Source organism: Quercus suber, unplaced genomic scaffold (genome assembly GCF_002906115.3).
Source record: "Quercus suber isolate HL8 unplaced genomic scaffold, Cork oak 2.0 scaffold_726, whole genome shotgun sequence".
Lineage (NCBI taxonomy): Eukaryota > Viridiplantae > Streptophyta > Magnoliopsida > Fagales > Fagaceae > Quercus > Quercus suber.
Window position 1 is genome coordinate 311602 of NW_027070166.1, and position 27171 is coordinate 338772.

The 27171-nt window shown below is 35.4% G+C and overlaps 3 protein-coding genes across 3 annotated transcripts; 2 read left to right on the plus strand and 1 right to left on the minus strand.

Moving 5' to 3' along the window:
• The first annotated feature begins 563 nt into the window (after positions 1 to 563).
• LOC111991715 (uncharacterized) lies at positions 564 to 1127 on the plus strand. The gene has a single exon (XM_024023505.1). The coding sequence runs from the start codon at positions 564 to 566 to the stop codon at positions 1125 to 1127; it is 564 nt and encodes a 187-aa protein (XP_023879273.1).
• A 596-nt stretch (positions 1128 to 1723) lies between these two features.
• On the minus strand, positions 1724 to 4185 carry LOC111991710 (putative receptor protein kinase ZmPK1). The gene has a single exon (XM_024023501.2). The coding sequence runs from the start codon at positions 4183 to 4185 to the stop codon at positions 1792 to 1794; it is 2394 nt and encodes a 797-aa protein (XP_023879269.1). The 3' UTR covers positions 1724 to 1791.
• A 6912-nt stretch (positions 4186 to 11097) lies between these two features.
• Positions 11098 to 11835, plus strand: LOC136064649 (uncharacterized mitochondrial protein AtMg00810-like). Its single transcript, XM_065766622.1, has 3 exons — positions 11098 to 11417; positions 11472 to 11523; positions 11671 to 11835. Exons 1-3 carry the CDS (start codon positions 11098 to 11100, stop codon positions 11833 to 11835), a joined length of 537 nt encoding a protein of 178 aa, XP_065622694.1.
• The last annotated feature ends 15336 nt before the right edge of the window (positions 11836 to 27171 follow it).

Consider the following 27171-nt stretch of genomic DNA (forward strand, 5'->3'; position numbering starts at 1 on the left):
TTCTGCATACTAAACATGCCCAATGGAAAATAGAGATTATAGTGTTCATGCATTACGCGGCATAGGACTTTTTTTTATTTTATGGGATATAGGACTGGTATTTTTTTTTTTTTTTTAATATGTATAGGACTGATATTTGTTAACCGTAAAAGAACTTTGTGGTTCATTTTATCGGGCATTATCTAGCTATTTGTATCATAGGATATGTTATTGCACTTTATTGTAGCAAACTTTGACACCCAAAACAAAGAAATAAAAGGTATTTTGATACTTCGGCCCAAACAAGTTGTTGGAGAAGAATTTGGTCCCTGAGTGTTCCAAATAAAATCAAGCACTTCCTATGGAGAGCTTGTCGTGATTCACTCCCCACCAAAAAGAATCTGCTGACCAGGAATGTCACAAGGAATGCACTATGCGAATGGTGCAATGAGGAAGTTGAGGACTCTGTTCATGCCTTGTGGGGCTGTCAAATACTCAAGGAGGTCTGGTGGGAAGAAGAAATCCTCAAAAATGCCACAAGGGTACACGCATCTTCCCTTCCATTTCATCTGCTGTACCAGGACATGCGAGAGAGATTACTCGAATACCGATTAGCACAAGAGCCTCCCATACCTAAGTTTAGGCCCGTAGGTGCAACACGTTGGTACCCGCCCCAAATATCACAGCACAAAGTCAATTATGATGGAGCTCTGTTCAAAGAAATTTGGCAAGCGGGAGTTGGAGTAGTAGTCAAAGATGCAGATGGAAGGGTGTGTGGTGCTCTCTCAGACAGAATGGTACTACCTGAAACAGTGGAGGAGGTAGAGGCCATCGCATTTAGAGAAGCCGTAAGGTTCGCTCTTCAGCTTGGATTTGCAGACGTGGTTTTTGAAGGGGATTCTGAATCCATCACAAATGCTATCAACTCGGGCACTTCTTGCTACAGCTCTTTTGGTCATATTCTGGATGATGTTAAAGCTTTGGCTTTGAACTTCGTATCAGCTACCATTATCCACGTAAAGAGACAAGGGAATGCCGTAGCAGATAAACTAGCTAAGGCTGCTAAAACTTTACCTTGTCCCCATGTTTGGTCAAATGACATCCCAAGTGAAGTGCAACAGCTTGTTATTCATGATAGTATTCATTGATTAATAAAAGTATTGACTTGATTCTCAAAAAAAAAAAAAGGTATTTTGATACCATACATCACTCATAATTAACTAAATGAATGATTTCTATAATTAAAAAAAAATTTAAAAAAAAACCTAAATGAATGAGTAAAATATTTTGAGATTAAATAAATTCATTAGAAATATACATCACTCTTTTTTTCAGTTTATTAATATACTTATAAATTTATCAATTGGTCACTACTCACTACTTAAATTAAGAAATGTATAACTTTTTTCTCATAATTGTAAGCTGTAACCCATCTTTGGGTCACATATGGGGTTTTGGACCGAGCGTCTCATTGGCTGGACATGAAGCCTGGGAGCTTTCGCAGGGCTTGATGGACTTAGACTAAAAAGATCCTCTAAGCCCATGCGATAGGCTTAGGCTTTAAAGGGCCCAGTCTTATCCCCTCGAATATCACTTTTCAAGTGTGCCAGTGTATTAAAAAAAACATCTGTAGTGCTATGAGGATTGAGGAAGTATGGATAAAATATTGAATAAATTTATTACAGTCCACTCACAGATATTTTTCACAAAAAACAAAATAAAGAAAAAAAAAATGGAAGAAGAAGAACACCTTGAAAAAAGTTAGAAGTATTTTGTAGTACATAAAATTTCTAAACTAGTTTCCCAACAACTTTAATCTTCATGGCTCATAAGCATCTCTATCACTTGAGTCATGGTGGGTCTTTCATCCTTATCTTTTGCAACACATTGCAAAGCCACTTTAACTAAGAGTTCCATCTTAGCCTTGTCATAATTGTCAGTCAACATGGGATCTATAATTTCTTCAATCCATGACTTCTCTGTAGTTCCAATGTTAACATTCTCCCTTACCAACATGACCAACCTTTTATGCTCCCTTATTTCTCCATTGTCCGAGGTATGCATGGCATTTGGACTCTTTCCAGTTACAATTTCCAACAGCACAATTCCATAACTGTATACATCCACTTTAGAAGTGATGGGAAGATTATAGACCCACTCTGGAGCCATATAACCTCTAGTTCCTCTTATTTTCGAGAAGTTTGAATGATCAATCTTACTTCTACTCTGTAATTTAGATAAACCAAAATCTGCTACTTTTGGTTGATAGTCAGCATTAAGGAGTATATTTTGAGGCTTTACATCACAATGTAAAACCCACTCTAAACATTCTTCATGCAGATAAGCTAGGCCTTTGGCAGCACCCACTGCAATTTCAAACCTTTTCTTCCAATCAAGTGAATTAGAACTAAGATTTTCAGCTAGAGATCCATGCTCCATGTATTCATACACCAAGAGCTTATGCTTTCCCTCTACACAGTATCCCCACATCTCTATCAAATACATGTGGTTCAACATCCCAATGGTGTTTACTTCTGCAAGGAACTCTGCCTCTCCTTGGTTAGCTTCATTGAGTCGCTTGATTGCTGCTACTCGCTGATCAGGCAATACACCTTTGTATACAATCCCTCCTGCTCCTTGTCCAATCACTTCTTTGAATCCTCGCGTTGCCTTTCTTAGCTCATTAAAGGTGAATCGTTTGAATTTAGCTGTTAGGCCTAGGTATCCTTGTGCAGTGGAGGCTGGACGTTTACTTGTTTTTAACAAGAAAAACCAGATCAGGACAATACAACTGAACTCCACTCCTCCCACTGCTGTGGCGAACCAAAGCAAAAGCTTTACGGTCTTATTTTCATATGTGCTTCTTTCTTGCTTAGAAACAATGCTCGAACACTGCAATCTAAATTCTTCATCAGGCATCTTGTGATTGGAAATACCAGCTTTGGGTACTCTCAAATAAAGATCTCCATCAAAATTTGGTGAACGGCGTCCATTTAGTAGCCGAGACTTGGGGTAACAGTTATAGCCACCATCTTCCACGCTAAATCTATATTGAAAACCTTTGCAATTGCACCAATTTAGGCATTCTTCTTGACAGTCCTGGAAGGTAAGATTCTGTAAGAAGTCTATATCTGAGCCATAGTAATCAACATGAGCAAGTTGGATAAAAGTAGACTCATCTCGATGGTCGCAAGAGATATTAAATTCTGGTTCGCAACCAGAAGACCAATCACTATGATCTTTCATCTTGAAGCCTTGCAAGCAAAAGCATCTTCGGCCAGAGACATGATCATAAGTACACACACCATTAGGTCCACAGATGCCATGAATCCTGCATGGATCAGAGATGGCTTGCCATGTTACAACCCAATCCCAACTCCCATTCATCTCTTGCAAACTGTATAATCGAAGATTGCCATCAGCGTCAAGCGTTAATCGTCTCTGAGTCACTGTACCAAAATCTGTTGCATAGAATTTGAAATGATCAGATGACCAGAAATATCCTGTGTCATCTAGTAGTGCAGCTCTACTAGTATTGTAGATACAAATCCCGGCATCTGAAATATTTTTAAGGGATGGGTCTGGCCAGTAGAGACTTGAAAGTTTGGGACTTTGGAAAAGCAGGTGGAGCGCATTATCTTCATCGAAAAAGAACTTATAGTAGCCAGAAGAATATAGACCTTGGCCTCTATTTGAGATTACGCTTGTACCAAATGTTAGTAATTGTTGAGGAAGAAGAATATCTGTAGATGAATCAAAGCTTTGCCAGATAGCAACACTTGAGAAATTATAAAGCACAAGATTGCCTGTGTTCATTAGCCGTAGTTGCAAATTGGAGGCCTCTGATATGGTTAAGGCTTCTGTTTTAGTTTTCCAAACGACACTGCCAGCTGAATCGGTTAGGTGAAGCTTGCCATCTTTCGAAACTGAAAGCTTTGAACCTTTTCCATCAACAGGATCATCTCGGTTTGCTATCCAAACAACTGTGGGAACGGAGGGTTTTGTCATCCATATGGCAAAGCAGAAAGCATTATCACCAACAGGGTAAAACCCTACAGAGAATTCACCATTCGCTGAAACCAACTTGTCACTTGGTTTCTCAACAGACAGAGATGTGCCTATGAGAGTATCAAATGCTTTAGATGAAGCAGATGAAGAAAGAGTTTGCAGAAGACATAGAAGAAAGAAGAGACTTGAGATATCCATGAGAAATGCAGTAGGCTGAACAAGATGTTTCTTTTTAGGAAATAAAGTACTCAACTAACAAAACCTTTGCATCCCCACTAGTGGCGCAGACCAAGACTCTTGGACCACGACACCGTAAACACCTTTGGTTTTACTGTTGTTACATGGTTAATTTGCATTGATTTGTATTAGGTTTTTTGCGTATTTTGCTATAAATTGAATATATATATATATATATATAAAATAAAATAAAATAAATAAAATAAAAAGCAGTGTTAATAACACTTTCACACACGACTGTATTCGGATACACAAAACAAATGAAATTGTGCGCATTGAAGACACCATTTACTTGAAGCCGTTACCATTAAGGCTAGATTTTAATCTAGCCTTAATGGTAACGGCTAGTTAGTTAGTTTCTTCCCTTTCAGTTAGAATGCTGTGTTTGTTTACATATTAACGGTGCACCTCATTGTAACATTAAGACTCATTTTTCACTTTCAATAATATTCTCATCCATATTTAGATTGAGAGAGTAAGAAAGAGAGTTAGACTTGAACATGTACGGTATGGAGGCTTTCTAATTGGTGGGGGAAAATTAGCACTAGCTAAGTATAGTCAAAGCACTAAGTATTAAGGCCAATTATGGTCTTGCTTAGTGGGAAGATTAGGGGAGATATGTCTTGTTTAAGTATTGTTTATTATTAGCTAGGCTTTTATTCTAAATCGAACTTGGAACATGGATTCTATGTACATTAGCCTATCGTATTGAGGGATCTTTTGTTGTCTTATCATTTTTGAGACCATTGATGAATAATTTTGATCCAGAGCTAAAAGTTTAGGAAAATGTTAACAAATGCTTTAAAGACATTGATTTGTGAACTATATTTAAAATATTTTATAAAAAAAATAATAAATGAATTAATATTTTATATGGATTCCATGAAAATAGTTTCAAAACTTTCTTTAAATTGTTTATTAACAATTGCCTTAAAAGCAATGGTTAATATGACCCAAAAATTATAGTGTGTTGATCAAAATGGTGGGACAAGTATTCATTGAATGTGGGATGATTTTTATAATAAAAGTATATTGACCATCATATTATTTATATGAAAAGGAAGTGGCAAAGATGGGAAATTAATGAATAAATTGTCAACAAAAAAATTATTTGTTAGTATAAAAAGAAATAATCAAATTTGGAAAGTGCACACAAACCCTAGATTATGAATTTAGTGCACATAAACCAATTATAAATATATCCATGATCCTTTCTTTTTTTTTTTTTTTTTTTGAGAAAAATATATCCACTATCTCGTGGACACAACAGAACGTTGGAGTTGCCACCTAATATTTGCATGGTCTAAGAACCATACATATAGTGTCCTCTCAAGAAAGGACCATTAATCTTTCTACTAGAGATATGAGTCTGAAGTTAAGGTATGGTCTTGGGAAGGTGTTAGGTACCTAAAACCGTCCAATCCTAAGGTTGGCTTACTCTTATTGTGTTTTATGTCTTAACCCTATTAAAGGCACACTCAATATTGCAATTTTAACTCTCTCTCTCTCTCTCTCACACACACACACACACTTACATTCATCTAACAATCTGCATGGCATCAATCATCCCAAAAGACCTAATCATACATCTATCATGGCAATCATCCAAAGCCTAACATACATCTAATCATGACATCTCCTAACATTCATCTAGCATACATGTCAAACCAACCTAGCATACATCTAGCATGGTATAACATAAACCCTAGCATGTTACTATCATCATGTCAACATATCTTATTCAAGGTAGAAGCATGTATCATCAAATCAAGGCAGAGATATAGGCAGCAAACAAATCATATCATCATTTAAGCATTGCATATAGACTTACATTCACATATTCATCAAAGAAGGGTAAATTTTGTAGAACAAATACATGCATGTACATATGAATGCATGACTTACTTTACTTACCTTGCAATAACTCAGCAACTATGGCATTATGCATGAACATATGAATGCGTATCAAGATAAACCCTAATTCTAATATGTGAAAGACAAACAAACAATTAAACATGTGAAATAGAAACTTAAAACCATAAAAACATGTAAAAGGGTCTAAACAGAAGTATTACATGTGAAAATAGAAACAAAAATAGATAAAGTAAAATTAGGGTTTTTGGGCTAGTTCATGCGAACACATAAACAACCTTGTGTGCGCAGGCAAGATTATGCGTACGTGGGTTTCTGCCTAGAAACCCTAGAAACATAGTAGGCAGAGCAAGGTTTCAAAACAAGAATTCTAACAACCTAACATGGTTTTAAAACATACAACTACATAAACCTAAGCTATATAAACATATTAAAACATATTACAACAAAGAAACTAAAGCAAACAAGAAGATTAAAGTGCAAAAAGAAAAGAAAAGAAAAAGCAAAGTTTAGACTAGATACCTCGAACAAAAGCTCTCTAGGTTTGATTTTTTACCGTTCCCCCTAGCTAAATCTATTCACAATTCAATAAAAAGGTGATTAGTAATCTTAAACTCAGAGATTAAGGCTAGAAAAGGCCATAATCAAAAGAAAATTGACTTGAGCATGTTTTGTGAAAAAAAATCTCTCTTTGATTCACTATTTCTAGTGAATCTTAGTGTTTTCCATGGGAGTTCTGTGTGTTTTGAAAATATACCATGTAAAGCTACTTATATTGTGAAAATTAGGGTTTGGAATGATTCCCAAACGATGTAGCATTCATTCCAAATCTCAGCATTAATGTAGAAAACTTGCCTTATTTATGTTTCTGGAATCTGCCATGCGTGCGCAAGATCGTGCCTGCGTGTGCAAGCTGATTCTTACATGCATACAGCAAGGGTTCCTTTGGTTTTAATTTTTCAAAAATAAATTTATTTATTTGTTAAAAGTTGTATTTTCCATTTTCACATTTCTCATGTTAATTTAACATTTGATTTTGCTCTAACATATAACACATTAAATAACGACCATTACTTATTAGCCTTAAACTCTTATAAAAACAGAGACAGTTACACTCAAGAAAATAACCACCTACAATTATATATGTAAAGGAAGACATTTATGAGCACAATAGCTACCCAAGCCATTTATAAAAGCGACAATCTACCTCATTTGCTTGGGTATGAGTAAAAAACAACAAAATATTATCTGCATACAAAATACAAAGATTAAAATTAACTTAAGCATATGAGGCTCCCCACTGGGAACAACCCAATAGTCTCTTCGATCAGCGTTTTTTTTCTCGCAGTATCCTAAAAGACCTTTCAGAGCTCCTGATTTGGACGAGTAACCCAATTGGTGATTCTTGGCATCAATAGTATGTACTTTATGTATAATAATATGTGTGAAATAAACACTACTCTATAAATGAATTAGTGGTTCTGCCACTTATCTAAGTTTCAATGCCTTGTGGACTATGCCTTTGTCTAAGTGTGACACCAATCGAAAAGTTTTCATGATTTCATTTTCTGAAATGTGAAACTGCCTGTTTTTCAATTTCGTTTTTGGCCACATAAAAGTGCTTTTACTATGCTAACGTGTATTATAGTGTTGTGGGCTTTAGGCCCAAACTAGATTACTTGTATAGCACACATTCTTGTACTACACTCTTACTTGTACTGCACTCATATGCCTCCTATATAAAGACACTCATGTACATTCTTTCAGATGGGAAATACAATACAATCATTCAATATTTCTAACATGGTATCAGAGCCATTGCTCTAACTTTCTTGTGTCTTGCAGTTTTGTCTTTGTTGGTATTTTCTACTGCCTCGACATCTTCAGTCAGTAAACCTTTTTCGTGCCCTCTTCTGATTGCTCCACCGCCGTCAGAGGTGCCCAAGGTTGAATCTTCACCGCCAAAAACTCGATCACCGCCACCAAGATCATTGCCTCCGTCAGATCTTCCACATTGGACCTCCGATTAAGACATAAGACATATCACCGTGTGTATTTTCAACCGATCTACACAACCCAGCGGAATAATCATCATTTGATCCTCCATGCGCCGCCACGCGCTGGCCAAAGAATAGAAATTTTTTTTTCACACGCCGGCAATACTGCTCCAATCAACTGGCCCCCGCCGCCATCAGTATCGTCTTTTTTCGATCTACATCATCGGAAAAGAATCGGCCACATCGGACTCTACACGCACTCTCACGTGCCATCCAAAGCTTCGGTGAAGACTGAACCACGCGCCTCATGCGCCGCTGGGTCACCTGTTGACGTCATCGCTGACATCATCACTGCCACATCAGCATTCATATAAGCCCTAGCTGATGTCATCAATTTACATCATCTTGTTGATGTCATCATAGGAGTTGACCGTTGACTTTCTCAAAGTTGACTTTTTGCAGTGCAGGTGCTCCTTACCCAGTTTTTCGTGTAGATTTCATTTTTGCAGTCTGTTTTTGCATATTTTGCTTCTAAATGTAGAATAAGGACAAGCCTTCTTCCTTTTGCAACAATCGTCGCCGACAATCCAACAAACATTTTTGCAATTTTTGTAAACGTTTTGGCCATAATATTGAGACTTGCTATCAATGCAACAAATCAACTGTTTCCATTTTTGCTACTACAGTTGCTAACACTGAGAGTGTCCAACCAATGGCTCCCGTCTCTGCACAGTTCAGTCTTCTGGATCCACTTTCACCATTTCCAGAGATGACCTTATGAATATCATCGCCAATGTCATTCGTATGGTTGGTAATGCATCTTATTCCTCTTCTCTCTCAGCTTTATTTGGTATGTCTCTTTCCTCTTGGCTTATGGATTCCGCTTGTTGCAATCACATGACACCTCACTCGTTCTTATTTTCTAAACTAAAACTTGCATCACATCCTCTTACTATTCGTACCGCAAATGGTTCCACTATGTTTGGCCATAATATAGGTTCTGTTTCGACTTCCAACCTCTCATTTCCTGGGTCTTTAATGTTCCTAACCTTTCTTACAATTTATTTTCTGTGTGACAATTAGCTGAGTTGGGTTATCGCATTATATTTGATTATTCTGGGTGTATTGTGCAGGATCCGAGGACAGGACAAGAGCTTGGGACCGGTCCCAGAGTTGGGCGTATGTTTCCCGTGGACAACTTTCGTCTTCCACTTGTTGCTCCAGTTTCTATTGCTGCAATTGTTACATTTTCTTCAATTCCTTCCCTTGCACTTTGGCATGCTCGTCTTGTTCACGCATCTTCCTCTTGGGTACAACAATTGGCTTTTAGAGGTTTGTTAGGTTTAGTGTCTACAGAAAATTTTGATTGTGTTTCATGTCAGTTAGGAAAACAACCAGCTTTGCTTTTTCAATACTAGTGAATCAATATCCATTGATATCTTTGACCTTATTCATTCTGATATTTGGGGGCCTTCCTCTGTCTCTAGTATTAGTGGGTCTCGATATTTTGTTGTCTTTGTTGATGATTACTCTCACTATAGTTGGATTTTTAATATGAAACATCGTTCTAAATTATTGAAAGTATATTCTAATTTTGCAAAAATGGTTGAAACCCAGTTTTCCAGACGCATTAAAATTTTTCAATCTGATAATACTCTTAAATATACTCAATATGCTTTTCAAGCTGTTTTACATTCCTATGGCACTATTCATCAACTAACTTGTCTAGGTACCTCTCAGGAAAATGGTAGAGCCGAACGAAAACTTCGTCATATTCTTGACACTGTTCGTGCTCTCCTTCTCTCTACCAAAGTTCCTGCCCCTTTTTGGAGTGAAGCTCCTCTTTATGCTGTTCATATTATTAATTGCATTCCAAGTCCTGTTATCCAAAATCAAACTCCATATGAGCGCCTTTTTCGGTTAACTCCAGACTATCACCAGCTTCGCTCCTTCGGTTCTACTTGTTTCGTTCTTCTTTAACCACATGAGCAAAACAAACTTGAGCCTCAGTCAAGGCTTTGTGTTTTCTTGGCTATGACGAAACTCAAAAGGGGTATCGGTATTATGATCTTGTCTCTCATCGTCTTCGTATCTTTCGCAATGTTGTCTTTTGGGAACATTGCCTCTTTGTTGAGCTCTCTCACTTCTATGCCTCCCTGTCTTCCTCTTCTGTCTTAGATCTTTTTCAGATAAAGCACATATTCCTTCTGTAGCTGCTCCTGATCCTTTTGTAGTTGCTCCTGATTCTCTTGTAAATTTCTCTGTCCAACCACTAGATATCACTGATCCCTTTCCTAGTTCACCCTTTAATGAACAGGTGGAAGATGAACAGGTTGAAGGTGAACTACCCAACCCCAACCCTGAGCTTGGGTCCCCTGCTCCTACTTCGCCTGAAGATCTTACACAAGACATTTCACCTCGTCACTCAACTCGGGTAAGATCTATTCCTGCACGTTTACTTAACTATCATTGTTACACTGCCCTTGCTACACTACACGAGCCTCAAACCTATCGTGAGGCTTCTACTAACCCTTTATGGCAAATTGCAATGAAAGAGGAACTTGATGCATTATCTAAAAACCATACATGGGATTTGGTGACTCTCCCCTCTGGAAAATCTGTGGTTGGTTGTAAGTGGATCTATAAGATTAAGACTCGCTTTGATGGGTCCATTGAGTGCTACAAAGCTCGTCTTATTGCAAAAGGTTTTACACAGGAGTATGAGATTGATTATGAAGAGACCTTTGCTCCAGTTGCTCGTATCTCATATGTTCGTGCCCTCTTAGCTGTTGCTGCTGCTAGTAAATGGGGCCTTTTTTAGATGGATGTCAAAAACGCATTCCTTAATGGGGATTTAAGTGAAGAAGTTTATATGCAACCTCCTCCTGGTCTCTCTGTTGAATCAAACAAAGTTTGTCATCTTCGACGTGCACTTTATGGCCTTAAGCAAGCACCATGAGTTTAGTTTGCCAAATTTAACTCTACCATCTCTCGCTTGGGTTACATGGCCAGTCGTTATGATTTTGCATTATTTCTTCGTCGCACTGACAAAGGCACTATTTTACTTCTCCTATATGTGGATGATATGATCATAACAGGTGATGACCTCAATGACATTCAAGAATTCAAGAATTTTCTCAGTCAACAGTTTGAGATGAAAGATCTTGGACATTTCAGCTACTTCTTAGGTCTTGAAATCACTCATTCTACTGATGGACTTTATATTACTCAAGCCAAGTATACCTCTAAACTCTTGTCTCGAGTTGAACTCACTAATAACAAGACTGTTGACACTCTAGTTGAGCTTAATGCACATCTAACTCTGTCAGGGGGGAAATAATTGTCTAATCCCTCTCTTTACAAATGCTTGGTTAGCAGCTTAGTTTATCTCACTGTCACTTATCCAGACATTTCCTATGCTGTTCATCAGGTGAGTCAGTATCTGTTTGTTCCACGATCGACTCACTCTGCTGCTGTTCTGCGCATTCTTCGATACCTAAAGGGCACTCTCTTCCACGGTCTTTTCTACTCTGCTCAGTCTCCTCTTGTTCTCCTTGCATTTTCTGATGCTAATTAGGTAGGAGATCCTACTGATCGCAGGTCTACCACTGGTTATTGCTTTCTTCTTGGTTTTTCTCTGATTTCTTGGCTAAGCAAGAAACAAACTCATGTGACCTGCTCCAGTACTGAAGCAGAATATCGTGCCCTTGCTGATATCACATCTGAGCTTCTTTGGCTATGATGGCTTCTCAAAGACTTAAGTATGTCCACATCCTCTGCTACTCCTCTTTATTGTGACAACTAGAGTGTCATTCATATTGCTCACAATGATGTCTTCCATGAATGAACTAAATACATCAAGATCGATTGTCATTTTATCCGTTATCATCTTGTCCATGGTGCTCTCAAGCTAATCTCAGTCTCCTTTAAAGATCAACTTGCAGATATCTTCACCAAGTCACATCCTAAGGCACGTCTTCGTACTTTGGTTGACAACCTCAAGTTGGTCTCACATCCACCTTGAGTTTGAGGGGGGCTGTTAATGTATATTATAGTGTTGTGGGCTTTAGGCCCAAACTAGATTACTTGTATAGCACACATTTTTGTACTACACTCTTACTTATGCTGCACTCATATGCCTCCTATATAAAGGCACTCATGTACATTCTTTCAGATAGGAAATACAATGCAATCATTCAGTATTTCTAACGTACTAATTATTTTGTCTTGTGAGCGTTTTTTTATTTAACCATTAATGTAAATACACTTTCACTAATCGGATATTCCAACATAAATATTCTCATTAACTAGGACTTGACTTTTAAAGGTTCATGATAATGCGGTTGGATTTTTTGTCCCAACAAACCAAGTTGTCCACATAAAAATGATTTAAATCATATCTCAACGAGAACTAAGTATATTCTTAATCAATGAATCTCATATTATAATTAATTCAGTCTTATACTCTACAAAATTACTACACTTATTGTATTTGGCTACAAGAACAACAATAGCTAACTAAGAAGTACAACACATTACAACACAGAAGCTTAACACTACACAACACCCTAATGCATGTCCTATCCAACTAACAATTAACTTTTTACAGGTATCCATTGCACACAGTGATCATAGCAAATGTTGCGTTGTATTGGAGCCTTAATAGACACTAATATGTTTTTTGGTATACACGGAGTTCAAATCTCAAAGTTTTTATTCGTCATCAAGAAAGTTTACTAGTTGAGTTAACTTAAATTCACATGATTGATTACACATTAGGTTGTAATGTGTATGAAATAAAATTTGTAATATTCTCAACATCACTTTTTGGTTTCCAAAGTGTTCTATCCATTTCTTGAGTCTTAATTAGTTGGTCACATTGTTAGTCGTGTTTTGAATATTTGATTTTAATTAGATGTTTTTGTCTAGAAAGTGTAATGAAAGTTCAATATGTGTCTAAAACACCCTTGAACATTTAGACCCCAAATTATAAAATATCAATTCAAGCTTATAATCAAACAATTAATGTGCGGAACATGAACATAAGCGAATCACAAAATTGATAACTAATCTATGCCAAATATAAACACATCCACAGTAGTAAATATAAGGCAAAGATAAAGGGAAGGAAGATGCAAACACACAGATAACACACGATGTGTTATCGAAGAGGAAACCGAAGTCCTCAGTGTAAAACCTTTCCGCCACCCTCCAAGCGGTCAAATAATCCACTAAAGAATGTAGTTGGGATACATGAACAGTAGAAGACCCTCTAAGCCTAATCTACCCAAGTACCTAAGCCCTCCAAGCTTCTTGCTCCAACGAGGTTACGCCGAACCTATTTCTTCTTTAGCTTCCCGGATTCCGCTACTAGACCATAGCATCAACCAATGTATATTGGTTCCTTCCAAACTGCTTCCCTTAGCACCAAATAAACCTTCTCACAGACGTGGATGTGGTGAGAAAAGGATTTGGTCAATAACCTCTCAAGGGTATGACAATGGATAGGAAGAGAGTAGAGGAATTTGTAGAGTCTCTAAGGTAAAGATTGGTGATGAGGCAATCTTGTTTTTCTCTAGGATTTCTCTCACAAAATTCTCTCTGGAAGCCCTCTCAAATTAGTGGGTGTAAGGGTTTATATATAGTGGTGTGTGTTTGGAATACGAAGAGATAGTTTTTGCCAAACAGGGCTGATTGGCGACTTGACCTCCCGGCTTGTCCAAGTCGTGAGTTCAAGTCGCGACGTAACGGCCTAGCCAGCCTGAAACTTTTGTCCTGTAATGCAACAGCTGGCGCGACCTTTCAGCTTCCCTGTGTGCTTCTCACGTGCCTGCATTTGGCGGCTTACTAGTCGCGAGTCAGCCGCAAAACTTTGCTTCTTGCGCATACTTGAGCTTTTCTTCACACTCTCTTCACACACTACCCTTACAATAATCCCACCTAAATACAGGGTTACTTAGTGCTTAAATTACAAGCAAATTGGCACGGAATAAAGCCAACAAGATGGTTGATAAATTTCAACCTTACATGTAAGTTGTCAATGTCATTACTCATGCGTAAGAGATTGTTCCAAATCAGTCAGATTTTATTTTTTTTAGTCTTTTGGTGGATTCCAATAGTTATCAAGTTTCTTGCTTTGTATCTTTTAGGTGTATTTTTGGAGTGGTGAACATTTTGTATCTGTTACATTTATGTTTCTTTTGGTTAACGAAATTTAATTTCATTTTTATATCGGTATATATATATATATATAACTATGTTACTATAGATACAATGGTAGTTTTAGAGCTCCAATATTTTAAACTTATAGTGCCATGCTCAGTTGTCAAAGTTTGATATGCACGTACAAATATAAAATTGAATTCGAGTTTCTGTAGGCAATTTTAGACATCAATCATAAGCACAGCATTGGGGGGCCTTGTGGACAGAATGTGTCTCCGACACGTTTTCATGATTTCATTTTGTGATGACTGATGTAATGTGAAAGTATAGCTTTTGTCATTTTCATTTTTCACTTTTGACTATATAGAAAGAACGGTTCCTAGAAATGATAGAAACATAGCCTCTCGACGTCGTTTTAAATCCAAATTATAAGTGAAGTCGTCTCTAGTTGTGGAAATTTAGAGGCATGAAAACTGATGAAATGTGTAAGTATAGCTTTTGTCATTTTCATTTTTCACTTTTGAGTCAAGACTTATCCAAATCAAGTGAGTAATGAGTGAGTTAATGGATATAGATAAAAATTATCACCCCTACTTTTGACTATATAAAAAGAATGGTTCCTAGAAAGGATAGGAACATAGACTCTTGACGTCTTTTCAAATCCAAATTATAAGCCAAGTTGTCTCCAGTTGTGGAAATTTAGTGGTGTTGTGATTTGGTTAGCTTTAGTTGTGTTTATGTTTGCTAGGGGTGGTATTATTTTCCATATATATTAAAAAGATACAGAACGTGAATTACTCCTTGTTTTCTAAATTCCATATAAACCGTCCATATTTTTTCCTAACATTATTTTAAACAAATAAATAACTGAGAGTATAAAAACCATTTAGAAAATTCTGTATAAAATTAAAATACAAAATTCACCTTATTTTTCTAAAATTTAGCTTACCTCTTCAAATTTAGAAAACTTAAATGAGACTTGTAGGGCAAAATTAAACTTTAATTGAAATCCAAATTAAAACCTAAATTTTTCTAAACTCTAGTCTTAAATATATTATTTATGATTCTTTTTTTTTTTTTCTTTTTTTGGTGATTTCAATTCAAACTTTAACCGCTCTTAACTTCTTATCTTTATGTCTTTTTTTTTCTTTTAAAAAAAAAATTAAAATTGCTTATGATTCCCTCTATTCCTTACTTAAAAAAAAAAAAAAAAAAAAAAAAAAAAAAAAAAAAAAAAAAACCCAAAAAGAATTCTCTCTTATTCAGACTTCCTCTTATTCTCTCTTATTACTTACAAATGCATGCTTCACGTTTCCACGTTCCTTTCTAGTTTTTTAAGTAGACTCATTATTTTTTATTTAGTTTCATAATTTTTCATTTTTCTCAATTTAAGGTTTATGTATTTGTTCAATAATATTATGCATTTGTGAACTACTGATATACCAAGAGTATCATGAGGTTAGCTCCCAAAAATAAACATCAAAATAGTATTAAAATCATATGTTTGTGTGTGGATGTTGATTTTTTGGAGTTAGCATGATGACACTAATGATTGTATCAGTGGTTCATAAATATATAAAATTAATCATTTGAAAAATCCATGAATCTCTAATTGGGAAAGATGAAAAATTATGATACTAAAAAAAAAAAGCCTTAGACTATGTGACACACACGAAACGCATATAATGAGACTAGTATTAATTATGAAAGTCTATGAATTTGACTTGCATATTATTCAAAATCCGTTAAATATTATTTTGTGTATATTTTTTATGTTATTTTATTCATGAATAAATTTCCGCTAGTCTTCCATTCCAAATTCCAATATAAATTTCTTTATTGCATGACACTAATGAGGATATAAGTCTCAGGGTAAAATTCTTTTACACAGTGTTTTACACTTTGTGTTTTTTAAGCTTATTAAAATACATTGCGCGAAAAAAACACAGCCCCCATGTCTTAATTCTAGTTAATTAATTTAAGTTAATTTAACTGGTAAAGTCTCTAATGGTTAAATAAGAGATCTAAGGTTCAATCCCTACCTACATCAAAAATCGATTAATGTTTTAATTTGATGATAAATAACACAATTATCAAAAGCAGACACCATAGCCAGAAAACTCTTATCTATAAAATATATGAACGCAGTCACAGGGAAGATGCAACCAGATACTTTAAGCAACACTATAGGAGATAATTAATGGAAGGATTTGTTGTCTCAGTAAACCGACATTCACATTCCACTCTTTCTTCATACCATCTTTTGAGTCAAATTATGGATAAAACAAGTCCCTTTTACATCCCACTAGCTTCAATGTTATTATTTGTAAAAAAAAATAATAATAATAAAAAATAAAAAAATAAAAGAGAGAGAAAGCTAAGAGACTATCACCTAAAACAATTCACTATATATATATATATATATATCTCTCTTTTTTTTTCTTTGTGTGTGTGTCAAAATACAATTTATACCCGAAGTTTGGTGAATTATTGTTTTAATTCATTAAGTTTAAATTTTATCATTTTATTCAGTTAACTTTAACAATGTTGTGTTTAGTCATTCCATCTATTACAGTTTCAAAAATACCATTATCTATCTTAAAACAACATCATTTCTAATCAAATTTAAGAAAAACGTTTTTTAAAGAGTAATTTTAAAAGGAAATTGAAGGAAAGATTAAAATGATAACTTTCTCAAAGTTAATAGAGTAAAATGACAAAATTAATTTGATGACCATAATTTGCTAAAAATGACGAAGTTTTGTCCACCCTTAATTTTCATCTCGCGTTAGCTATCTTATGCATACTGTGATGGCACATGGAATTGAAGTTGTCTCAAAATTGCACTGAATGTTTTCCGCAGTCTAAGTATATCTGCAAGTCATGCAAAGGAAAGCGAGTTGTTTTTTCATTTTAAGATTTTTTATTATTGTTTTGTTTTTGTTTTTTGGCTCCGGTGTTTGCATTGCTAAAATTTCATATCCTAGCTTGGTGTAGAAAAATTGTTCTGCTACCAAGTCTAATGCATGATCTTATTAATTCAGGCCTTAAAATTTGTATATGGTTTGTTAGGATATAGTAGAGTAGGGATTTGGAATGAAATTGATGGGTTGCAGGCTTTATTTTATAATTACAGGTCTGTTTGCGTCAGGTAGCAGAAATCAGATTTCGGTTTTTTAAGCTTTAAGAAGAAAAGAAAAATAACTGGTTTTATAGGTTTTGTATATGCTAGTTTTTATAGGTGCTTGACTCTTCTCCTTTGCCATTTGCAGAGTTGATAATGATGAGACCATAAAGGTGAGTAGAAGTGGTGGAGCAGATCCTGATGGAAATCAACCTGGTGATCTTTATATTGTCATTAAGGTAACTGTATATATATTCGTTTAGTGTGTCATCTTTTGTTTTGAGTATTACTCAGGTAATGCTTTCCAATATCTTCTTTTTCTAGGCATCGGTGGCCTGCAATGCATGGATGTCTTGAACAGTGCGTTGTATGAAATTTTTGAATAAAATATCTATTGTGTTTAGCGTTAGGAAATATTAATAGCATTCAGGTCTTTACTGAGAAAGAGCTAAATTCTTTCTTTAGCTTTTTCTGAATATTTATACTTTGTTTCAACATTAACATTTTCTGAAAAATGAGTCATTTTTCAAATAGTATTTTATGGAAAATTATCTCATTTTCTGGTGTTTGGTAACGATCTTGAAAATGAGCTTGTGAATGTTTTTTGTGTTTGGTATACATTCAATTTCCATAACATTTCTTGTATAATTAAAACATGTGTATTATTTAAACCAGCTAATGTAACCAATATAAATAGAAAACAAGAATGAATTAGGTTTCATACTAAAATTTTGACAATAAATACAATAAAAAATAGTTGTTCAATTTTCATGATCTTTACAATCATCTTGCTTATATATATGGACAGTAATTCTCATAATTCAAATAACCATAAGCTCCATTTTAAATAGTTTAGAATGCACATAGGCCAAATAGTTTAACCTATGAAATAATCTAGTACAGACAGTTTGATAAATACCAAAATGCCAAATTGTTCAAATTAACACGTCCAAATTCTAACAAAATGCATCTGCATAATCAAAATTGGCTTAAATAGTTGTCAAAGAAGTTTTGCAGCCATTGTCTACAAAGCTTGTCATTTTTCAACATTAATGTATAAGTATAACTTACACTTATTAGATATTGGACTAATGGGCAATTTAGTAATCTACAATTACGAAGTGAATAGATGTTAAACTTAAATGTCATACACATGGGAAACTGACCTGGGGATGCATATATATTCTTAACATGTATTTGTGGTTGATTGAATCAACATTTTTGGAAGCCAGCCTATTTTCTGTCTTGTGGACAGAAACATCTCAAATAGTATATATCTAATGGATGAAAGAAGAGTACCCACAATATACTTCTTCTCATTATGTATACCAAGATGAAGATTGGAAATGGACTAAGAGTATGGTGATAAAAACGATAAGAACTAACACTTGAAAATGTGGAAAATTATCTTTACAGAAGATTTTCTTGTTAGTTTTTGAGTTTTGTAGACAAATTCCAGGAAGTCACCTATTATGTTGTTTCTTACACCACCTCAGTCACCTATTATCAATTAAGGAAGAAGGTTTTAGGGTCTGTAGGTTGATTATGGTTTCAAAAAGATGGAATATAAAGGTAAAGATAGATGTTTTTAAAGATATATTTCAAGAATTTTCTGGCACCAGAAAATTTAAGTACATTTTGATTTGTTTCTATAATTATTAGATCGCTAAAAGCCATTAGAGGAATGATAAAAATAATTGAATTACATTTAGAAACTATCTGTTTCTGTATGGAATAAAAAAGTCCTATGATTAGTAAGTTTCTTGAAATTTTTATTACTTATAAGCCAATGCCAATGACCAAATTTGGTACCCTAGCCCCTTTTTTACAAGTTGGCGTTCAATATTTCTGATAGCTATAGTTGTATGTATCATTTGTCTCAAGTTACTTTTATTTTTGATGTTCAGTCTTCAGTTCATCTTTCTATTTGATTTGCTTGTATTTTTTTTAGGTGTTTTGTGTTTTATCATTGCAAACATAGAGTACTTATTTTTTTTTATTTTTTTTTTTTGTTAATAAAATCTTTATTATTTATAAAAAAAAACTTTTATTTTTGATCTAATTGTTTTTTTTTAATTTTTTTTTTTTGGGTTTATTGGATTGTAGGCAATTTTGGGGGAACAATCCAAGTCCCAACTCTCATAGATGATGTAGTCCTCAAGGTTTGTTTGTTGTTTATATATGATTAGTACTGTGCAATGGGAAAATTTCATTTATGAATGTTTTCTTTGTTGAGATTCTGTCAGCTCATTTGGATTTACTCATGCAACTCATGCGACTTGATTATTGGACTTGATCCCCACATGGGATTGTAACCAGATCAATTAATAATGAGATCTAGTTTGTTTGTTGAGGTTCTTTCATGTCCTTGTCCCTTTGTTGGGACTATCCCATTGGTGCTCATACGGTGACCTGAAGCAAAGCCCACATCACTAGATAAAAAATCAGCATTCCTCAAATCCCAAGGGACGATATTGAGGAAGAAGGTGGGGACACGGAGGAAGAGATTGACAGGTTCACATTAGCCCCAGAGTGCTCTGCACAACCATCTTCCCAAGCAAAAGAACAAGGACCCGATTGTCTTGATCGTCTCATTGCCAGGTTGAGCAGATGTATGGTATGCTAGAATCTCATGTGCAGCACACCTTGGATCAGTTTACCTATGTCAAAGGCCAGATTACGGTGCTATCGTCTCAAATTGAAGACATGATGATGGAGCAGTGGCAGCAACAAAAGGGATCCGACTCATAATCTGAGCAGGTCTAGCTCCTTTGGCCATTCTAGTAAAAAAAGGGAGAAAGTTTTGAGGGGAGTTGCACAGTTTGAGGGGGAGCATCGCATAGCATATCATAGATATAGTGGTTCATTTTGGTGGTTAGTAGTTTACTTTGTTTTTAGTAGTCTACTTTCTTTTGCCTCTATAGTTTTTATAACTATTGGTTATTTACATTGCTTTCTTTTAAAGCTTTTAACTACTTTAATTTAAAACTTTCAGTTCATATTAAGCACTTTTTTTTTTTTTTTTTTTTTTGTGTATTCTTGCTTCGTAGCAATTTTTTAAGTACTTTTTGTAAGGTTGAATTTAATAAACCATTTTGTAGGCTTTATTCCGTGCTAAATTTACTTGTAATTCAGCATCTAGAAATCCTGTATTTAGGTGGGAATCATGTAAGGGTAGTGTGTGAGAGAGTGTGAAGAATTGCTCAAGATGGTGCAAAGAAGCAGGGACTTGCGATTGGAACTCGCGGGTGGCTCGAGACTGGCAAGCTGCCAGAAGATGGTCACGTGCCAAGCATGCGGAGAAGCTGAAGCATCATGCCAGCTGTTGCACTACAGGATAAAAAATCCAGACTGGCCATTCAGTTACCTCACGGCTTGAACTTGCTGCTCAGTCAAGTCGCGAGGCAAAGCTACCAGCTAGCTCTGTTTTGAAAAAACTGACTCTTCGCATTCCAAACACACACCACTATATATAAACCCTTATACCCACAAAATGTAGAGAGCTTCTAGAGAGAATTTTGAGAGAGAAACCCTAGAGAAAAACAAGATTGATTCATCCACAATCTTCATATAAGAGACTCTTCAAATCCCTCTACTCTCACCCTCTCTATTGTTACATCTTTGAGAGGTTCTTAACCAAATTATTTTCTCACCATAGCCATATAAGTGAGAAGGCTTTTTGGTGCTTTGGGAAGCAGTTAGGAAGGGACCAATTCATATTGGTTGATGCTATGGGTTATAGGGGAATCCGGTAAACTAGAAAAGACAAAGGTTCGGTGTAACCTCGTTGGAGTAAGAAGCTTAGAGGGCTTAGGTACACTGGGTAGATTAGGCTTGGAGGGTTTATTGTTGTTCATGTATCCCAACTACATTTTCAAGTGGATTATTAACCGCTTGGAAGGTGGCGGAAAGGTTTTACGCCAAGGGCTTCAGTTTCCTCTTCAATAATACATCGTGTGTTGTCCTTGTGTTTGCATCTCTCTTCCCTTGATCTTTACCATTTAATTTTTAATGTGGATGTGATTTTATTTGGTTTAGATTGCTTACCAATTCTGTTTTAGCTTATGTTCATGTTTCACACATTTATTGTTTGATTATAAGCTTGAATTGATAATTTGTAATTTGGGGTCTAAACGTTCAAGGGTGTTTTATACACATATTGAACATTCACTTTTAGATTATGTTGCATTATCTTTAGTACGACACACTTGTGCCCTTGTTGGATCTTGTATTCTTGATGCAAATACTTCTTGTATTTCACATTGGTTGTGTGTTAGACATGCAATTGATTTTTGCATTGCTCTTAATTGCATTGCGTGTTTGGATGATCATTTACTTGCTAAATGTTCATTATAGTCATTCTTTAATGACTGTTCTTGTTTGATCAAGTTATGCGCCATTGTTTATATAGTGTTTATTACCTTGATTGCATTTTACTTGCTTATATATGTACCTTGTATTCAATTTGTCATAAGCTTAATAAAAGTTTTGTTTGTGTGCGAGTGTTTCAGGATATAGGTGTATACATGCAAGTGCTTCACAGCTTTTAAATTAGGTGTAAGCGAGTTTTACCACTGTTCCTAAATTCACGTTTAAGTATAGAGTTTGTTTTAGGGGTTTTGTCACGGAATAACCAAAGGGGGAGATTGTAAAGTTGTGATTTACAACTATTTTGTGTTGGCTTTAATTTCGTGTCAAATTTGATTGTAATTTTGTTCAATTTTATGTACCTTGTATTTTACGTGGGATTTCATTGTAAGGGTTGTGAGTGAGAGAATGTGTGAAGACTTAAGACAAATTGAAGATCAAAGGAGTTTTCACGAGTAGCTCGTGAGAAGACTTTCCGCGAAGTGAAGCCATGTGCTCAGTACATGATTGGAATGTAAAGAGTCATAATAGTTGGTGACAGCTGGTTTTCGCGAGTATTTCGCAGGTAAGGTCTTCCTGCGAGATACCCGCGAAACATTCTGTTTTGTCATTTTGTCATATCTGATACACCAGGTCTCTACCCGCACTATATATATCCACATTACCCACATATTGAGAGAAGTGCTTTTTAGAGAGAAACCCTAGTCATTACCCTTGAGAGTGAGAGATTGTTATACCCATAATCCTTTACACAATCTATTGTGGTTTTCCTCAACTCCTATCTCTCCATATCCAAATCTTTGAGAGGTTGATAGTCCAAACACTTACCACACCCATCTTGAGTGTAAAGTGAGGTTTTGGTGCTATTGGAAAGTAGTGGAAGAAGCCATTTGTTCGGTGGATGCAATCAGGTTGAATTGCGTGATTTGGAGAGCTGGAGAAGATAAGGCTTTGTCAAGTCAGTTGGTAGTAGGAGCTTGGAGGGCTTTAGTACATAGGGTAGACTAGGCTTGGAGGGTTTTTTGTTATTCGTGTACTCCAACTCATTCTCTAGTGGATCGATTTAGCGCTTGGAGGACGGCGGAGAGGTTTTTTGTTGAGTTCTTCGGTTTCCTCTTCGATAACACATTAGCGTGTTATCTTGCATTTGCATTCTTCTTCCTTACTCTTTTAACTTTCATTTTACTGCTATGATTTGATGAATATGATCTAGAGTAGTTGTATTGTTTGTTCACTTGCATTTACTCTATTCCACACTTAGTTTAAGTTAAAGTAAAATCAATTGAGCCGTATTTTTAATTTGGGGGTCTAAATAGCTCTTGTGTTTTTACACAAATTCGAGATTACAAATTATGAAGTGCTCATCGGGTTGTTGTAAATATTCCATCTTACATCAAAAGTGAACTTTAATTGGCAACCTTAAACATCTTTATTATTTTATCCAGTGAGGTTTTTGCCTTGGAGATTTTCCCCATTCGTAAACAAATTACCGTGTTAACTTTATTTTCCACTGCATTTAACTTAGTTGATAATTTGTTTGTACTATCATGCGTATTGCATGTTAATTGACTTAATTAATTAACCTGTCTAATTAATTGATTAATTTATCACAAATAGTCAATACATTCTTGGCCTATCAATATTTATAGACACAACCAATATTAATTATTTTTTTTTAGCAACAACCTATATGAATTATGAAGTGCTCATCGGGTTGTCGTAATTATTCTATCTTATGTCCAAAGTGAACTTTAATTGGCAACCTTAAACGTCTTTATAAGTTTATCCTTGACGTGCTTAACAATATTGACACTGGGGTTAGGGTGGTGTCATATCACCAAATAAATAACTTGGCAAAATTTGAACATCAAATTGGTGGGGTTATAACATATATAACCTCTATCAGTATTTTAGGTAATTTTCAAAATTAATTTTGGAATTATACCAGAAGAATTAGCAAGAAAGTCATATATCAAAAGAAAACTCTATTTTTGTTTAGTGTCACACAGTTGTTTGATAGCTTATTTGCTAAAAATAAGACCAAAATATATAATTTTTGGTAACTTTTATACTAAAGGTGTGACAGAAAGATGAAGGTTAGCTTTTTGTTTAAATAAAAAAATTTGTGTTAAATTTTTTTTATATATATATATATATAGATATATATAGATAAACTGAGAAAAACAAAAACAAAAAGCTTTTTGCCAAATGTTGTACAATATCTAGTTTTCAATGTACCAAACGGTGTGCAATATGAAGTCTTTTAGAATGAGAATAGTTATTTTACTACTATCTAGGTGATAAATAAACTCCAAAAATAGATATTTTGAAAAAAAAAAAATCCTATCATATGTCTATTTGGTTTCCAAAGTATCATTTCCATTTCCCTTGTCTTGTTGGTCATGTTAGTTGTATTTTTTGAAGAGAAAACATTTTATCAGGCTGTGGTGTAAAACTAGTGTTTTACGCCAGCCAATAGAATCTTGCAACGTGGATGGTAGTAAGTTCTCAGACCCAAACAGAGAACGAAGAAAGAAAACCACAGCTCCCTCAGATAAAAGCTCACTGCCACAGCCCTTAGATCAGAGCTCAAACCTCCACCACACCACACATCAAAGCTCACCACCACAGAGTTCACTAGAGCTGTGCATGGAGCTTGAAAACAAACTGGAGCCACCGTGAGCCATGATACAAAGGTTTGTTTTTCATGATTTTCCCTTTTCCCCAATTTGGATTTCGAATTATTGATGGGTTTTTCTGGGTTTATGGGTTTCTTTGGAGCCTCATGATTATTTATGGTTTGATTTTCCCTTTGGAGCCTAATGGGTTTTGATTATTTATGGTTTGTTTTTCTGTATTTTGTTTCAATTTTTCTTTGTAAACCCATATACACCTAATGGCATTCATTCCAAGGTGATGTGCTGGTGCCATGAGGTCCAGATTTGCATTTAGGGCAGAAACTTTTTTCATCCGTAGCAGCAACCCATCTAGGCTAACATTTGGCAAAAAGGATGGATTTTGGTACAATATGTATATTATGAGTAACCCTTGGTACATGAAAATTAAGGTACCTTGGAGTTGTCATAGTAGGAGGTGTGTCAACTGTTGGTGAGTGACTTGGTATAATATTTGTGGCGGGTGGTGAGAATCCTGAAATAAGGAAGGCATAAGGCTATAGTTTTGTTGATTGAGGTTGCCTCCTAATCTGTGAATGTAATGAGCTCCCCATCAATTTTATTATTGCCATACAGTTGTGTTGGTGCGAAAAATGGCAAGGTCATTTTATCAAACACAACATGGTCATAATGTAGATGCATCCTCTAGGTGGATAGTAGCATTTGTAACCTTTGTTTTCGATGCTGTGACCAATGAAGGCACATGGGAGAGACTTGGGCTCCAGTTTGTTATTTCTGTAATCCCCAAGATAGGGGAAGCATTTGTAGCCTAACACATGCTATAATGAGTAGTTAGGTTGTTTGCCATAGAGTCTTTGAAATTGAGAGTCCATACCAAGTGTTGGATAGAGTCTTTGAAATGGAGAGTCCATACCAAGTGTTGGATAGGCAGGCGATTAATCACTTAGTCCAGAATTTTGATGGTAGGTGTGCATGGAACATCATTGTGAGTTCTAGTTCTGTGATGTTTCGATACTTACATTCTGTAGAACCATTTTGCTTTGGCATTTAGGGGCAAGCAGATTGTTTCAATACTTATCATTTGAGAAACCCTTTTGGCTCTTATAAATTTGCCAACTTTTGGTCCTTTTTAACTCTTTTCTCCAAAAGGGTATTGTTCTTTTTGATTCTTGGACCTGTTTTTACAATCTTTTCTACTCTCTTTTAGTCTTTATATTATATATATCTGATTAATTTGACATATTCTATTACTAAGAAGCTGTTAATTTGTGTGATTCATGTGAGGAATTGTGAATAATTTTGGTACATAATATAGGCTAACGTTCTGGAGGATTATAAAGAGCAAGTCCACAGAACAGTTTTCGAGCATTCCATACGTGATGACCTTGCTCAACTGCCTTCTTTCTTTTTGGTATATGATATATACTTCTTGTTTCATCAACTGGGTTCTTTTTAATTTTAATTTTTTCTTTTCTTCATTTGTTACCTTTTTTTTACCCCTATGCTCCTCTGTTTTTGCCATGGATTATGAGTGCCTTTAATTACTATATTATGATGATGATAATGATAGGATTTTATAGTTAATTCATGTTAATTTCATGGCCATCCGGGCATTCAGGGGCCTCTATGTTGGTTGGTTGTGATAGAAATTTAGACCCGTTAAAACAACAATTGTATTAACCTAGTTGATTAGCCAAGTGATTAACTTAGTCAAATTATATAAAACTAGGTTATCACAATCAAACAATCATATCAAGAATATATAGCAGCGGAAATATAAATGACACAATGATATGATGACCCAGGAAACTACACGGTTAAAACCTGAGGAGGATTTGACCTAGCTATCCTCAAAGTAAACTTGAATCCATTATCTTGAAAGAATCGAAGTTCATACAAAAGGACTTACAAGCTCCCCGCTTGACTTCCTAATGCTACCCACCAGTAGAACTTACTGACACGACCACATGCAAGCTCCAAATCCACGGACTCCTTCTTTCTTGGATTTTCCAATCAGCTACAAGCACCCACGCTTGTTATTCTTTAAGCTCCAATGGCAGCAACCGAGTTGATTATCAAGATGTTGAAATAATCTCTACCTTGAAAACCCTAAGTTTATGTGAAGGAAAGCTTCTCAATGATCTCATAAGAGATTCACACAAACCGTAAATATGAGCAATAAAGACTTAGAGAGGATTGGGTACAAAACCCTAGATATAAAAGAGGCACTTTTTTCTCTCTCTCAAGAGTCTAAAACCCTAATCCTTAATGGCCTTGGGCTGAGTTGGAAAATTCTACAGAAAAACGTTCTGCCTGAGATTCGATCGATCAAGCCAGGCCAAAAGTCACTAATACTTCTGCAGCCACTCGATTCCAACTTTACATAAAACGCCCACACTTTGAGCAAGTCTAAACAAGACTAACAACCTATTTTGATCATAGTTTGCCAACAATACACATTAGAGTTCTAAATACATAAAATCCTAAGTCTTTAGAACCTAACAAACTCCCCATTTGGCAATCCGTAACAAAACACAAATTAAAAGTTCAAAGTTTACAAATAAAATCCCTTTACAAAAATAATGCTCATAATACAAATTCAATCCTAACTATTATCCATTAGTTGCAAATGTAGACAGCAGCTCAATTGAATCAACCTGTATATTCCTGAAACACTAAACAAAACGCATAAACGCATGTGTGATAGAAAAACAGTAAATCAACAAATAAATTCTTGACTTCACAAAACACAAAACAAAGACATATATCATGAATAACTCATAAATAT

Bases quoted from the DNA above. Each gene is read 5' to 3' on its own strand.
- LOC111991715 (XM_024023505.1), top strand. From the start codon at position 564: ATGCGAGAGAGATTACTCGAATACCGATTAGCACAAGAGCCTCCCATA.
- LOC111991710 (XM_024023501.2), bottom strand. From the start codon at position 4,185: ATGGATATCTCAAGTCTCTTCTTTCTTCTATGTCTTCTGCAAACTCTT.
- LOC136064649 (XM_065766622.1), top strand. From the start codon at position 11,098: ATGGCCAGTCGTTATGATTTTGCATTATTTCTTCGTCGCACTGACAAA. The intron at 11,418-11,471 runs GTCAGGGGGGAA...CTTGGTTAGCAG, and splicing joins CTTAATGCACATCTAACTCT to CTTAGTTTATCTCACTGTCA. The intron at 11,524-11,670 runs GTGAGTCAGTAT...GATGCTAATTAG, and splicing joins TTTCCTATGCTGTTCATCAG to GTAGGAGATCCTACTGATCG.